This window comes from Geotrypetes seraphini, chromosome 3, assembly GCF_902459505.1.
Source record: "Geotrypetes seraphini chromosome 3, aGeoSer1.1, whole genome shotgun sequence".
Classification (NCBI taxonomy): domain Eukaryota; kingdom Metazoa; phylum Chordata; class Amphibia; order Gymnophiona; family Dermophiidae; genus Geotrypetes; species Geotrypetes seraphini.
Genome location: NC_047086.1, coordinates 321,205,596 through 321,220,968, shown reverse-complemented (window position 1 = coordinate 321,220,968; position 15,373 = coordinate 321,205,596). Strand labels below are relative to the sequence as shown.

General features: G+C 47.1%; 1 protein-coding gene across 15 annotated transcripts in view; it reads right to left on the bottom strand.

Moving 5' to 3' along the window:
• The window catches only part of LOC117356591 (barrier-to-autointegration factor-like protein), a 65,493-nt gene that overhangs the window by 14,620 nt on the left and 35,500 nt on the right, over positions 1-15,373 (bottom strand). For all 15 annotated transcript variants that reach the window (XM_033936020.1, XM_033936019.1, XM_033936010.1 and 12 more), the window contains one exon: positions 14,223-14,353. In XM_033936020.1, coding sequence (XP_033791911.1) covers positions 14,223-14,348 — 126 coding nt within the window. In that variant the 5' untranslated portion in view covers positions 14,349-14,353. The remainder of the gene's footprint in view (positions 1-14,222; positions 14,354-15,373) is intronic.

Here is a 15,373-nt window from a genome sequence, read left to right as displayed (position 1 = left end):
GTTGTGAGAACCTTCTGGTGGGGAGAAGTGTGAAACAGCAAACCTCTGGATAGATTCGAAGAGGTCATCCACCAAAGTAGAGACTGCCGAAGAGCAGGAGTGACGATGATGTGTCGAGTCAACGGCTCCGACACCTGAGTCCATTGAGACGCCAGGGTCCACTGAGGAATTCTGAGATGGAGTCTGGCAAACGGCGTCACATGAACTGTAGAGGCCATGTGGCCCAGGAGGACCATCATGTGTCTCGCTGAGATGGATTGGCGAGAAGACACAGACTGGCAGAGCCAAAGAAGAGCTTCCAGGCGCTGAGGAGGAAGGAATGCTCTGAGGTGGATGGTATCCAGGACTGCCCCGATGAAGGGGAGCGACTGTGAAGGTTGTAGATGAGATTTGGGAATGTTGATCTCGAATCCCAAACTCTGCAGGAACAGAACCGTGGACAGGGTCACCGAGATGACTTCCGAGGCCGAGGGCGCCTTGATGAGCCAGTCGTCGAGGTAGGGGAAAACCTGAAGACCCCGGTTCCGGAGTGCCACGGCCACTACTACCAGACACTTCGTGAAGACTCTGGGAGATGATGACAGGCCAAAGGGAAGCACTCGATACTGCAGATGCAGATGTCCCACCCGAAATCTGAGGAACTTGCGAGATGCCGGATGAATGGGAATGTGAGTGTAGGCCTCCTTGAGATCCAGAGAGCATAACCAGTCGTTCTGCTCGAGGAGGGGGTAGAGAGAAGAAAGGGTCAGCATGCGGAACTTCTCTTTGACTAGGAATTTGTTGAGGACCCTGAGGTCCAAAATGGGGCGCAGGTCGCCCGTCTTCTTCGGAACAAGAAAGTACCGGGAGTAAAACCCCTGGTTGTGCTGGTCCACAGGGACCGGCTCGACGGCCCGGAGCCGGAGCAAGGCCTGGGCTTCCTGAAGAAGAAGGGCGGTCTGTGTCAAGTTGGAAGGATACTCTCTTGGCGGGTGGTCCGGAGGGACCCGATGGAAATGAAGAGAGTATCCCTCCCTGATGATAGTAAGGACCCAGAGGTCGGTGGTTACAGCCTCCCAGCGATGATAAAAATGATGGAGGCGCCCTCCGATGGGAAAAACAGTGGAAGGCGGAACGAGACTGGTTATGCCCTCTACGAGACAGTCAAAAAGGCTGAGGAGCCTTAGGGACAGCAGACGGTTGAGACTTTTGCTGAGCCTTCTGAGGGGGCTGCCGCTTCGCCGGTTGCCTCGCAGGAGGAGCTTGCCTCGGCTGATAACGCCGCTGATAGATCAATGGCGGTCGAGAGGGCTGAGACTGCTGAGGCTTAGGCTTCGGCCTAAAAATGGACTGGAAGGACTTTTCATGATCAGACAGCTTCTTAGTGACTGTCTCGATGGATTCGTCGAAAAGATCAGCTCCCGCACACGGGACGTTTGCCAGCCGGTCCTGAAGATTCGGGTCCATGTCAATGGTTCGTAACCAGGCCAAACGGCGCATCGCCACAGAGCAGGCTGCCGCTCGGGCCAAGAGCTCGAAAGCATCATAGGCAGATTGCATCAATTGAAGACGAAGCTGGGACAGCGAGGCAACCACCTCCTCGAACTCAAACCGAGCCTGGGACTCGATGTAGGGCGTAAATTTCCAAAGCACAGGTAGAAAAAATTCCAAGTAGGTGGCAAAGTGGAAATTATAATTCAGGACTCGAGACGCCATCATAGAATTCTGATAGATGTGTCGTCCAAACTTATCCATTGTCCTGCCCTCGCGGCCCGGAGGCACCAAAGCATACACCTGGCCAGGATGAGACCGCTTGAGCGAGGATTCGACCAGAAGGGACTGATGAGAAAGTTGAGAAAGCCCTTATGATGCACCGTGCGGTACCGAGCATCCAATTTTCCAGGGACCGCAGGAATAGAGTAAGGAGACTCAAAGCACCTCATAAAGGTCTGGTCGAGGAGTTTGTGCAGAGGTAGGCGTAAGGACTTGGCCGGATGACGAGGCAAGTGCATGGTATCGAGGTACTCCTTGGAGTATCGAGACCCAGCCTCGAGGGTAATGTCCATGTCATCCGCCATCTGTCTGAGAAACGAGGAAAAGGACAGTTGGTCCGCCAGCGCCGGTCTTCGAGAAGGACTAGACGAAGTCGAGGCTTCGGGCTCCATAGAGGCCTGTGAGCAACAGGGCAAATAAAACACCTCGGGGTCCTCGAACTCCGGGCCCGGAGGAGGAGACCCAGCCGAAGCAGAATACCCCATCCGAGGCAATTTCTTCTGAGGTGAGACGGTCGAGTGCCGAGAGGAATGCCTCGAAGAGTGTCTGGATCGATGCCCCTCTCAATGCCTGGAAGGGGATCGAGCCCTTCTGTGAGAATACTGGTCCCCAGAAGCCTCCAAGGAGCAGATAGGACTCGAGGCCGTCGATCGGAGAGGCGGAAGAGTCTGCGCCTCCCCAGAAACCGCCCAGGCTTGATAGGGGGTTCGGAAGAACTTGTCCTGCTTCCTGCTATGCCCAGGACTGGGAGGCCTCGAAGGTGGACGCCACACTGTGTCATGGGGCGGGGTAACAGGTTCTAAGGGGGGCAAGTCGCTAAACGAAGCTTTCCTCGAGGGGATAGGCTCCAAAGGAGGCATATCACTAAGGGAAGCCTTTCTCGAGGGAATCGGTTCCAAGGGAGGCATGGCACTACCCGAGGACCGCCTCGACGAACTGGACACCGCCCGCCGCTCTTCCTCGCTAAGCAACGAGGTCGAGCAGTGCGGTGGAGGAGGGGGGGGGGCGGGCCGCCCCTTGGAGCCGGAACTGGCAGGTCACCCTGGATCGAGGCAATCTGCCGGGGACCCATGGTGGTCATGAGTTCCACGAACTGAGCCTCCAGAATGGACCTCAGCGAAGCCGATATGGAGGGATCCGCACCAAAAGGGGGCCCTTCCGCACGGTCTCCGCGCTCTTTCGGTGCTGCGTGCTTTTGCTTGCCAGGCTTCGGCACTTTAAGCACCACCGGTGGAACTATAGGGGTCGATACCTGTTCCGAGGAGACGGAGGAAGGCACCGGCGCCGAGGTTGAGGCCGAAACCGGCGTGAACGAGGCTGGTTTCAGAAGGCCCGAAGCGGCCGGGGAGGCAGAGGGCTTCGCCGAAGGAGTCGAGGCACCAGTCGATGTCGAAGCCAAAGGATCCAACGAAGCTTCCATCTTGAACATGGACTCCCACAGCAGGCAGCGGCGCTTAAACGCTCGCGCCGTCAGAGTGGAGCAAGGCCGGCACGATTTCGGAAATTGGTCCGGGCCCAGACACTGTAAGCAGCGTCGATGAGGGTCCGTGAGCGAAATCGCGCACTGGCACTTGCTGCACTTTTTAAAACCGGTGATCAGCCGGGACATAGGCTGGAAAAGTTCCGCCGCAAGGTCGAAGGCACGGGGCCCCAGCCACGCGGCCGACCCGGTATCGGAAGTAAAAAAAAATTTTTTTTAAAAAAAAGAAATCAAAGAAAGAAAATAAACGCACGGGAGAGCCAAAAGAACCCAACCCGCGGCAATAAGAAGGCAAAAAAACAGATTCAATGGGCGCAGAATTGAAGTGAACTTCTCAGCTCCGCGGAAGAAAAAGAACTGAGGAGACACGCCCGGACCATTGGGCAGGAAGGCACTGCGCATGCGCGGTGCGGGCATCTCGAAACTTCTGAGTTTCTTCAAGCAAGACATGCTTGTGAGACGTCCGTATCGGGGCTCTGTCGGATGACATCACCCACTAGTGAGAATACCTGCCTGCTTGTCCTGGGATAAATATATTTATTTTTTTAAGATATGGCAACCAGAATTGAATGAGATAGATAGATAGATAGATAGATACTGAAATAAGAAAAGGTTCAAAGAATAGTGAGCAAAATGATAAGGGGGATGGAACTCCTCTCATATTAGAGAATGGCGTGGGGGGAAAATTTGTTCCTGTCCCCACCAGCTCGGCCCATCCCCACAAGCCTCGAATAGTTATGATTTTATACTGAACTTATTTTATTAAAAGTATAAAAAGAAACAATATTCTGTATAATTGTCTTTTTAGAAACACAAATAATGCACAGCAAGGATCCCCTCCCCTATCGAGAAAACTGAATAAGCTAAATTATTACAGAATGCTACACAGAAAAATCATGCTAACAGAATACCGCAGTCACACATGACACGAATAGTGTTAGGGGAATGAAACTAGGGCAACTACCCCCTGGTCAGAGAGAGCCCTAAGCCAGTTGGAAGCTAAAGAAGAACAGCCTGGGCATTGCGGTCTCCAGTTATATCTAACATCAGCTCTAGCAAGATACATATTTCCACATCTAATATATTCTAATCACAAAATAGGAAAATTAATTACTTTTTTCTACCTTTTATTGTCTTGTCATTTTATTCTTTAAATCAAAGTCTCAGGCGCTGGTCTCTGTTTTCTTTTGTCTTCTCTTAACTCACTTGCCAGGGTCTCCTGACCATTTGACATTTCTTCTCTTCTATCTGTGTATGTATTGTTCCCCATGTTCAGCATCTCTCTTCTCTATGTCTCCTATATGTCCCTTTTTAGTATGTCCCCTGTGCCCATCTACCTGCCTTTATCATTTCACCATTCTATGATCCCCTCTCCCATGTGCACCATTTTCACCATTGCCCATCAGCCCCAAGCTCAACATTTCTCTTCCTATCACCCCTCTCCACCACCCTATTCAACATTTCTCCCTCTCATCCTTCTCTTCACCATGTATCTCTACCTCACTCCTCTCTCTATGCACAATTTTCCTCTTCCTTTCCCCATGTGAACCATCTCTTCCCCTCTCTCTCACACTCATGCCCAAAAATTCTCCCTTTCTATTCACTCCTTCGTGTCCCCAAGTTCATGCCCCCTCCTTTTCTTCTATGTCCTGAGTTCGTGTCCCCCTTCCTGTCTTCCAGCCTTTATCCCAAATTCATGCCCCTCCCATGTAATGTAATGTAATGTAATGTAATGTAATTTATTTCTTATATACCGCTACATCCGTTAGGTTCTAAGCGTCTCAATGCACTCCTTCCCCTCTCCCACGTTATTCCCTCTCGTCCAGCTGGGCATGCCCGCCGAAGCCAACTCGGAAAGCTTCCCTCTTATGTCAGAGCTGACGTCGGAGGGAAGCCTTCCAGGTCAGCTGGGAGATCCCAGTAACCTCAACAGTTCTTTTTCCAGGTGGACTGCTCCTTCCTGCCTTCAGCCTTACTTGCTTGCAGGGACGCATGCAGCGGCTCTTGCACGCTGCACATGAACTGACCGGAAGCCATCTCTCCATCAGAAAGTTGACTTCTGGGTAAGCCACATGCAGCATGCAAGAGCCACTGCATGCGTCCCTGCAAACATGTGCCGCTGAAGGCAGAAAGGAGCAGCCCAGCTAGAAGGAGAACTGTTGAAGTTACTGGGATCTCCGGCTGACCCGGAAGGCTTTCCTCCAACGTCAGCTCTGAGATCGGAGGGAAGCCTTCCGGGTTGGCTTCGGTGGCCATTTATAAATGGAATCCCCGTCAGCAAACGCATTGGATTCAAGGGTGGGGGGCTTCAACCCATGATAGGGAGGGGGGCTGCAGCTGCACCCGTGATTGCGGGTGGGGGGCTGATGACCCAGAGGGGTAGGAAGGGAGGCAACTCACAGCAGATCCTTTACTGCGAGGATAAGGCTCCACGGGGGGGGGGGGTGAATGACCTTGTCCCCATACCCAATTGATTTTTTACCCCCATTCCAGCAGGTTATCCACAGCTAGCTGAGGAAAAGCTAAAGAGGTTAGGGCTCTTCAGCTTGAAAAAGAGATAGCTGAGGGGAGGTAGGGATAAGATTTAGATCTACAAAATCCTGAGCGGTATAGAATGGGTAAAACTGAATCAATTTTTTTTTACTCTGTTCAAAAATTATAAAAACTAGGGGACTCATGGAAATATTGTTTCATTCAGTGGATAGCTAAACTCTGGAAGTCATTGCTAGATGTGTTAACAGTAGTTAGTATATGTGGGATTAAAATGGTTTTGACAAGTCTGTTATTGGTGCCACTAAGATAAGTGGTTTTTATGAATTTTTTGATATTACAAACAGTCAGTTTCAAATGATAAACTTTGAAATCTTTATCTATTTATGATAAAACTGCTATTCTTGCACAGAATTGCCATTTTGCACAGAATTTTTTATATGACCTCATACAACTTTATTATTAACTTTGACAATCACAATAAATTTATACAAAATTATAAAATATATTGAAAAAAATGTTTTTAAATATCAATTATAGCACTTAATGAATTATTGCATTCACATGAAAAAGATGGAGGCAGACCAATGATTGAAACCATAATATTGCATTTATCAATAGCCTTTGGCTGTTATGAGACGTAGCAATACGGTCTAAGGTTTTGCCTTCTTCCATTTATGATCTATAAGTGCAATTGAATTGACAAAGTTAATTTCTGTTTCATTTCACTTTTTTTGTGTATTTGATATTTGGGTGTGGAATTACTGCTTATTTGTTTTGTTTTTCAAATCCAAATAAAGACAATTTACAGAATCCATCATAGAATGTTCTAGTGCTATATTAAGTATCCCTTCTCCACACTGAAAAATTTATGTAAAATAATAATGAACACTGGAGAGAGAGACTGAACAAATGTCTAAAACAGAAGACATACCTGGCTGAAAAATCCAATTAAGCAAGGGACAGCTGAAATGAAGCAATTCTACTTGACCTCAAGGCTGACTGCAAAGAGCTTGAGAAAGGTGCCACTGAAAGAGCTCACGTGCCTCAGGATAAACCAGCTGCAACTGGCAGAGGGAGAGTGGTGCTGCACAGAAACCAGTTTCTCCCCAAAACTGAAGGTGCAGCATCAATTGCACAGAGTACATTTTTTTGCTTCCACATATACAGCACGTCTTTCCATTTTCAGACAGGGCCACTATCAATGCTTAAGATTAATAAAACTCCAGCAGATAAAAAAATTCACAAGTGTTCAAAAGGAACAGTATTTCCACACAAGGCTAACTTCCTTCTCTCTAGCTGCAGCCAATGCTAATAAACACCCTGCTCAACAGAGGAAAAAAAAAAATTGTCTTGAGGCACAAATTACCTAAATCTCAAAAGAAAGAGAAAGATGGGCAAAGGATTCCAAACAAGAGACTAAGGGCTCCTTTTACAAAGCCGCGTTAGCAGCTTTATCGCATGCAACTTTTTAGCACACGCTAACCCCTGCGCTAGCTGAAAAACTACTGCCTGCTCAAGAGGAAGCGGTAGCGGCTAGCAAATTAGCACACGTTATTACGCATGTTAAACCGCTAACACAGCTTCGTAAAAGGAGTCCTAAGGGGAAAAGAAAGTGGGGGGGGTGTTCCTTCTTGAAATGATGAGGTTAAAAAACAATTACAGTATATGCCTTCCTACTTAACCACTGCACAGAACTGCCAGACCTACCACCTGCTGGAGTTTGAGAAATACTGGCTGGCCAAGCTGCTGTACAGGTTTCTTTAAGCAAGGAGATCAAATTCCCATTAGTTTCTCAGTCTCCACCTGCTAGTAGGATGGCACAAACCCAAGCATCTCAAACTGGTATGGTGGAACAATATGGAATAAATGTTTTAAACTTGTCTGTTGGTGATCTGCTCCTGTTTCTATCACTTTGGCCACTGCAGATCTTAGCCTCTCTTAGCTATTTGTTAACTATTCTTCAAGTCAGACATCAGACATAAGCCCTGTAGCTGTAAGGCAGGAGCTGTCCTAGTCAATTTTAATAATTTAAATTTAGTAAAGCTGGGATTTTCTACTGAGAGCTGCTACTACTAAGCATCAAAGCTAGATGTCTGCATGTTAAAGACAAGAGTGTACAAAGCACAAGCTTTTTACTCTAAGTTAGAAATTCTATTAAGCAGTTCTTGCTGTAATCCAGTACTGTATTTAGCATTTATCTTAGACATCACACTGACCAGCACATGCAGTATTTCATACGGCCAGAAGTGCCATCACACAAGTTTTGTAACTCACAATGCTCTCTCACACGAAATATGGATGTCCATTCACCACTCAACTGAAATAAGGGGAGCTGATTTCAAGAAAGAAACTGAGGAGGGGATGCTGTAGAAGAAAGAAATAAAGGTTTGTGGAATTGTATGGATGAAGGTTGTATGGAGATGAAGGGGACAAGAGACAAAAAATGGTATGGTAGACGAAGCTAAAAGATGTAAGGAAAAAATGAAAAAGAATATATGGATGCAGTAAATAGAACAAGGAAGAGAATTTAGGGCCCTTGTTACATGATAAAAGCAATTAAGGAGGAAGGGTTTACTATTGTGACATGATAAAAGCAATTAAGGAGGAAGGGTTTACCAACAACATTGAACATGGGGGGGTGGGGGGGAAGGAGAAGATGCCTTGCCCCTCCTTATAGAACAGTAGTACAAATTCATACCCACCCTGGACAAAGTTAAAAGGTGAACAAGGAAGTAGAGGGCAACCCAAACCAGTTTCTGCCAGAATTTGTTACTTGTTTTCATCTGAAGCTGAAACCATCAGCTAGGGCCTGGCCTCCACACAGAACAAGCAGCCATGCCATCCATGCCTAGAGCAAACATCCCTCCTCTCCTAGCTGGGACAGGAGTGACCCCCAGTCTTGCGTGACTACCAGTAGAGATCACCACAGCCATTTTGGCAGCAGAGGACAAGAGCAAGATTGACTGGGTATCACACCTGCCCTGACTACCCACTAGACCAGTGGTCTCAAACTCAAACCCTTAGTGGGGCCACATTTTGGATTTGTAGGTACTTGGAAGGCCGCAGAAAAAATAGTTAATGTCTTATTAAAGAAATGACAACTTTGCATGAGGTAAAACTCTTTATAGTTTATAAATCTTTCCTTTAACAGTTAAAGGAAAGATTTATAAACTATAAAGAGTTTTACCTTATGCAAAATTGTCATTAACTATTTTTTCTGCGGCCCTCCAAGTATCCTATTTTTTCTGCAGCCTTCACATTTAAAGTTTAATATCTTTCCTTTCTCAAAACTGACACATTTCAATCACTATATTGAAAATAAAATCATTTTCCCTACCTTTGTTGTCTGGTGACTTTATTTTTCTGTGCATTTAACTATGTTTCCAGGGTCTTCTTGTCCTTTGACTGGTTTTCTCTCCGTCTTCACTTTCTGCCTTGCATCCATCTTGGCATTAATATTCAATTTTTCTGCATTCTTTTCAAAATCTACGTTTCCATGTCTTACCTTCCCTTCAATCTCTCTTCTTCTGTCCCTATTTCCATGGTCTGACATCTCTTTCTTTCCTTTCTCTCCCTCCCTCCCTCCTTCCTTCCTTACCCCTGGTCTGGCATCTATCTCCTTCCCTCCCCCAACTTTTTATTTCTTTCACCCTGCCCCCTTCTTTCTTTCTCTCTCTATCCATACCCCCATTATTTCTATGTCTGTCTTTCTCTCTCTCTCCGTGCCCCCTTTCTTTCTTTCTCCATGCCCTAAACAAAGAAACATAGAAATAGACGGCAGATAAGGGCCACGGCCCATCTAGTCTGCCCACCCCAATGACCCTCCCCTACCTATCTCTGTGAATAGATCCCACGTGTCTATCCCATTTGGCCTTAAAATCAGGCACGCTGCTGGCCTTAATAACCTGAAGTGGAAGACTATTCTAGCGATCAACCACCCTTTCAGTGAGAAAGAATTTCCTGGTGTCCCCGTGCAGTTTCCCGCCCCTGATTTTCCACGGATGCCCCCTTGTTGCCGCGGGACCCTTGAAAAAGATGATATCTTCTTCCACCTCGATGCGGCCCATGAGATACTTGAATGTCTCGATCATGTCACCCCTCTCTCTGCGTTCCTCGAGTGAGTACAGCTGCAACTTATCCAGCCGTTCCTCAAACAGGAGATCCTTGAGTCCCGAGACCATCCAGGTGGCCATTCTCTGGACCGACTCCAGTCTCAGCACATCCTTACGGTAATGCGGCCTCCAGAATTGCACACAGTATTCCAGGTGGGGCCTCACCATGGATCTATACAATGGCATAACGACTTCAGGCTTACGGCTGACGAAACTCCTGCATATGCAACCTATGATTTGCCTTGCCTTGGATGAAGCTTGCTCCACTTGATTGGCAGTCTTCATGTTCTCACTGACGATCACCCCTAAGTCTCGTTCTGCTTCAGTTCTTGTTAGGATCTCGCCATTAAGGGTGTAAGTCTTGCATGGATTTTGGCTGCCCAGGTGCATGACTTTGCATTTTTTGGCATTGAAGCCGAGTTGCCAGGACCTAGACCAGCGCTCCAGTAGGAGTAGGTCGTGCATCATGTTGTCGGACATTGAATTTATGTCTATTGTGCTTTTGTCCACTACATTGCTTAGTTTGGCGTCATTGGCGAATAATGTTATTTTACCTCGCAGCCCTTCTGCCAAGTCTCTTATAAAGATGTTGAATAGGATCGGGCCCAGGACCGAGCCCTGCGGCACTCCACTGATTACCTCCGTCATTTTGGAGGGGGTGCCGTTCACCACTACCCTCTGAAGCCTACCTCCAAGCCAGTTCCCAACCCATTTCGTCAATGTGTCGCCCAATCCTATAGAACTCATCTTGCTCAGCAACCTGCGGTGTGATACGCTATCGAATGCTTTACTGAAGTCCAGGTATACGATGTCCAGGGACTCCCCAACATCACCCAGTCCAAGAAGCTGATCAGGTTGGAAATCCATGTTGACGGGGATCCCGTAGATTCTCCTCGTTCAGGATCGTATCCAATTGGTGTTTGATTAGAGTTTCCATTAGTTTGCACACTATTGTTGCGAGACTCACCAGTCTGTAATTTGCTGTCTCCATCTTGGAGCCTTTCTTGTGGAGTGGAATGACGTTAGCCGTCTTTCAGTCCAACGGGACGTTACCCGTACTAAGGGAGAGATTGAAGAGTGCGGATAGCGGTTCCGCCAAGACATCACACAACTCCCTGAGCACCCTGGGGTGTAGGTTGTCAGGCCCCATTGCCTTGTTAACCTTAAGCTTTGACAACTCGCAGTAGACACTGCTGGGTGTAAACTCCAAATTACTAAACGGGTCATCTGCGTCAACCCTTGTCTGTAGCTGAGGGCCAAGTCCTGGCGCCTTGGGCTTTTTCCGAGTCCGCTTCTACATAGTCTCCATCTGGTTTCCTAAGACATACTATCCTGCCTGGGTTCTTATTTCTGTCACTGATATACCTGAAGAAGGATTTATCTCCTTTCTGGATGTTCTTCGCTAGAAGACTCTTCCCTGCGGAATTTGGCCTCCCTAACTGCTGTTTTGACAGCTTTTGATTTGGCAAGATAAGACTTCCCTAGAGTCCTGTTTCCCTGATTGTTTGTAAGAGATGAATGCTTTTTTCTTCTCCTTGATGAGGTCCGAAATCTCCGCAGAGAACCACTGTGGCTTATTGTTCCTTCACCATTTACTTACTGATTTAACATAGCGGTTTGTTGCTTCTTGTATGGTGGCTTTCAAAGTCGACCACACTTCTTCCACGTTATCGGTTTCTGCTTGGCTTTGTAGCGCCTGGTGAACAAAGTCTCCCATTTCTTTGAAGTTTGTGTCCTTGAATTTGAGGACCTTGGTCAGTGTGGTAGATTTAGTGAAACCTTTCCTGAGATTGAACCATACCATGTTGTGGTCACTGGAGGCCAATGTGTCGCCCACCGAGACCTCTGTGACACTTTCTCCATTGGTAAGTATCAGGTCCAGTATTGCCTGATCCCTTGTTGGTTCCAACACCAGTTGCCCGAGTCTTGCTCCCTTCATAGAGTTTAATAGCTTCCTGCTGCTGCCAGAAGCAGAGGAAAGCGTGTCCCAATCCACATCAGGCATGTTGAAGTCACCTAACAATACTGTGTCCCCACGCAAGGTGATATTCTCTATATCTCCGATTAATTCCATATCTAGGTCATCCTGTTGTCTTGGGGGTCTGTATATTATGCCAAGATACAGGCATTTGTCCTTCCCTCTGGCCAAATTTACCCAAAGGGATTCCCCAGTGTAGTGGACATCTGTGATTCTGGTGACCTTAATGTCATCTTTAGTATATAATGCTACACCTCCTCCCATTTTGCCCTCCCTGTCCCGGCGAAGCAAGTTGTAACCCGGTATGACCATGTCCCACCAGTGGGAATACGTGAGCCAGGTCTCAGATATCACCACCACATCCAGGTCGGCATTCCTCATTTCCGTTTCTAATTCCAGGATCTTGTTTCCCAGACTGTGGGTGTTTACGTATATAGCCCTCCATGTTGTATGTTTGTTACGTCTCAGTGGGGATGTTCCCGCTTGAGCTACTTGGACACCTTTAGCATTATTTGCATGTTTTGTACTTTCCCTAGACCCAGAGTTACAACGTGCACCTATCCCTGACTCCCCAGACCCAGAACTACAGTGTGTTCCTATCGGAAATGTGTGTACCCTGTGGGGGTATTCCCGCTTGGGCTACTTGAACTCCTTTAGTACAATTTGCAATGTGTGTTCTCTCGCTGGACCCAGAATTACAATGTGTACTCCCCCTAGACCCATAATTACAATGTGTACTCCCCCTAGACCCATAATTACAATGTGTACTCCCCTTAGACCCAGAATTACAATGTGACCCAGAATTATGTGAGCCAACCCCAGACTCGAAAGTGTGTATACTCTCCCCTGACCCAGATTGGTGTTTACTTACCTTAGTCTCAAAAAAGTATTGGCAGCTTAGCTCGCCAGGTAGGTTGTTTGTGCCGTACCCTCCCCCAACTTACCTAGTTTAAAGCCCTGTGTAGTAGGCGGGCTAGACGGTGTCCAAGGACGTTCTTCCCTCTTCTGGTCAGGTGTAACCCGTCTGGTCCCTGTAGTCCTTGCAATACTTTTCTTTCTGTCTTTCTCTCTCCATGCCCGTTTCTGTCTGTGTCCCGTTTCCCTTCTTTCTTTCTGTCTCCCAGTCCCCCCTTTCTTTCTTTACTTCTCCCTGCCCTCCCCCAAGCCACCACCATTCGGGAACAGGCCACCACCGCCGCAATCAGGGAACAGACTGCAGCCGAGGTCTTAACGCTCCCTGCTTATCTTCCCCAGCACGGGGCCGACCAATTCACGCCACCCGACATCAATTCTAACATCGGGGAGGAACTTCCGGGCCAGCCAGGCAGCGATTGGCTGGCCCGGAACTTCCTCCCCGATGTTAGAATTGATGTTGGGTGGCGAGAATTGGTTGGCTCCGAGCTGGGGAAGATAAGCAGGGAGAGTTAAGACCTTGGCGCTGGCCTGTTCCCCGATTGTGGTGGCTTGGGGGAGAGCAGTGGGAAGGGAAGCAGATTTGGGACCCCTGCTTTAGGCAAGGACAGATCGCGGGCCGCAAAATAGTCCCTGGGGGGGCCGCATGTTTGAGACCGCTGCACTAGACCACTAGGGCAGGGGTGTCCAACCTTTTGGCTTCCTTGGGCTGCATTGGCTGAAAAAAATGTTTCTGGAGCTGCACATATGTGCAAATGCTGCAGCAAGACAGAGGAGGGAGCCGGCAAGACGGTAAACAGAGGGGGCAGCAGAGGAAAACACTGCATTGCCCTTGACCGGGGTCGCACATAATACTTCACAGGGCTGCAGGTTGGACACCCCTGCACTAGGGGATGGACTCTGGGCCAGTTTAGGGAGGAGTACCTAGCATAAAGGTTTGGTTCCAAACAAAAATGCCAATGTGAAATTTGGGTCAGCCTCTAGAAGATGATCTTCTTGCATTGTACAGCGCTCATAGATCTGCACAGAGCAAAAATATTACTGCCAAGAGGATAAATTCAGGAAGATTACAAAAATGTTGCCTCATAAAAATGGTGAGGGGTGCTTAGAGAGAGAAAAAATGTAAATAGAATTAAAAGCTAAAAGACCCTTATTTGTAAGAGGAAAGGCATAGAATCTAGTTAATCAGACATCACACAGAGTGGAGTGGTCCTCATCTGTCACTGTATGCTTTTTCAGTTTAAAATCTCAGATCAGGAAATAGATGCAACATAAAAAAGGCAGCAGCAAAGCCTCAGAACTTATGCTCTCTTTCCTACCCAACCCTACCCCACTCGAGACAGCACAACCTTTATATACATTTTATTGTGGTGGCAGGGAGGTTTTGCTATTAGAATTTGTTCGTATAAATTTCAAAGCAGCGAGGCAGAAGCATGCTTAGTTTTGTTTGAAATCAAGAAAACGAATGGCAGATCATGCCCAATAGATTAATTACCTTGTCAAAGCCTAGTTCTTCTAATTTTGCTCCAAGCACTTCTCCAATACCTGCTAGCGTGGTAACCGGCTTATCGCCCATAGGCTCACACACAAAGTCTCGGTGTTTTTGGGAGGTGTTCGACATTTTCCCTGGAATGGCAGAACAAGAGGATGAGACCAAATACTGTGATTTGGCACAAGCACCACATTTGTTTTGTTCCATGCTCTCTCCCACTCCAGCTAAAACATAAGAAACTTCATATTTAAAGAAGGTGAGAAATTAAAAAAATATCTTAAATTAGGTATGCTTATAATAAATACTTTTGAAATATATTGTTTTAAAATGTTATACAACATTCTATTGTCTTTCCTAAATCTGTAAAATTACTGTTTGGCTGTTTTAAGATGCTTGATTAATTGCCGTTGCTGAAAGAGATGATAGTGGTGTATAATAAATGTTCCCAACACCTAGACACAATACTAGCAAAGCAAGACCTAAATATCCTGTCTAAATGACAGCCCTCCAATGAGCTGTGTTTTTTTATTCACATCTCTAGCGGATGCAAAGCCATATACCAGAGGTCTCATTTGCGCAAGTATTTGTGCAAGTCAGTAAACACAGAAAAAGCTGAGTTTTCTATGTAGAGCCAGTTCTGTATTTTACACAGCTGCAGCCCAATGAAACTGGTCCAATTCACATATTTACAAAAACAAAGTAAATTAGTTCTTACCTGCCAGTTTTGTTTTTCATGGAGTTCCCCTAGATCAGGGGTAGGTAATTCTGGTCCTTGAGAACCGGAGCCAGGTCACGTTTTCAGGATATCCACAATAAATATGCATGAGATTGATTTGCATCTCAAGGAGGCAGTGCATGCAAATCCATCTCGTACATATTCACTGTGGGTATCCTGAAAACTTGACCTGGCTCCAGCTCTCGAGTACCGGAATTGCCTACCCCCGCCCTAGATCAATCCAGATGCTCGAGTTTGTGCTGTCCTGCCAGACCGACAAAAGCCTACCCCTGCCCTAGATCAATCCAGATGCTCGAGTTTATGCTGTCCTGCCAGACCGACAAAAGCAGAAGAGCAAAGGCAATTAAAAAGGAGAAAAAAAGGCCTCCCCTAGGAACCAATGAATCGTATAGAGAACCACTGAAGGACAAAACCCTCC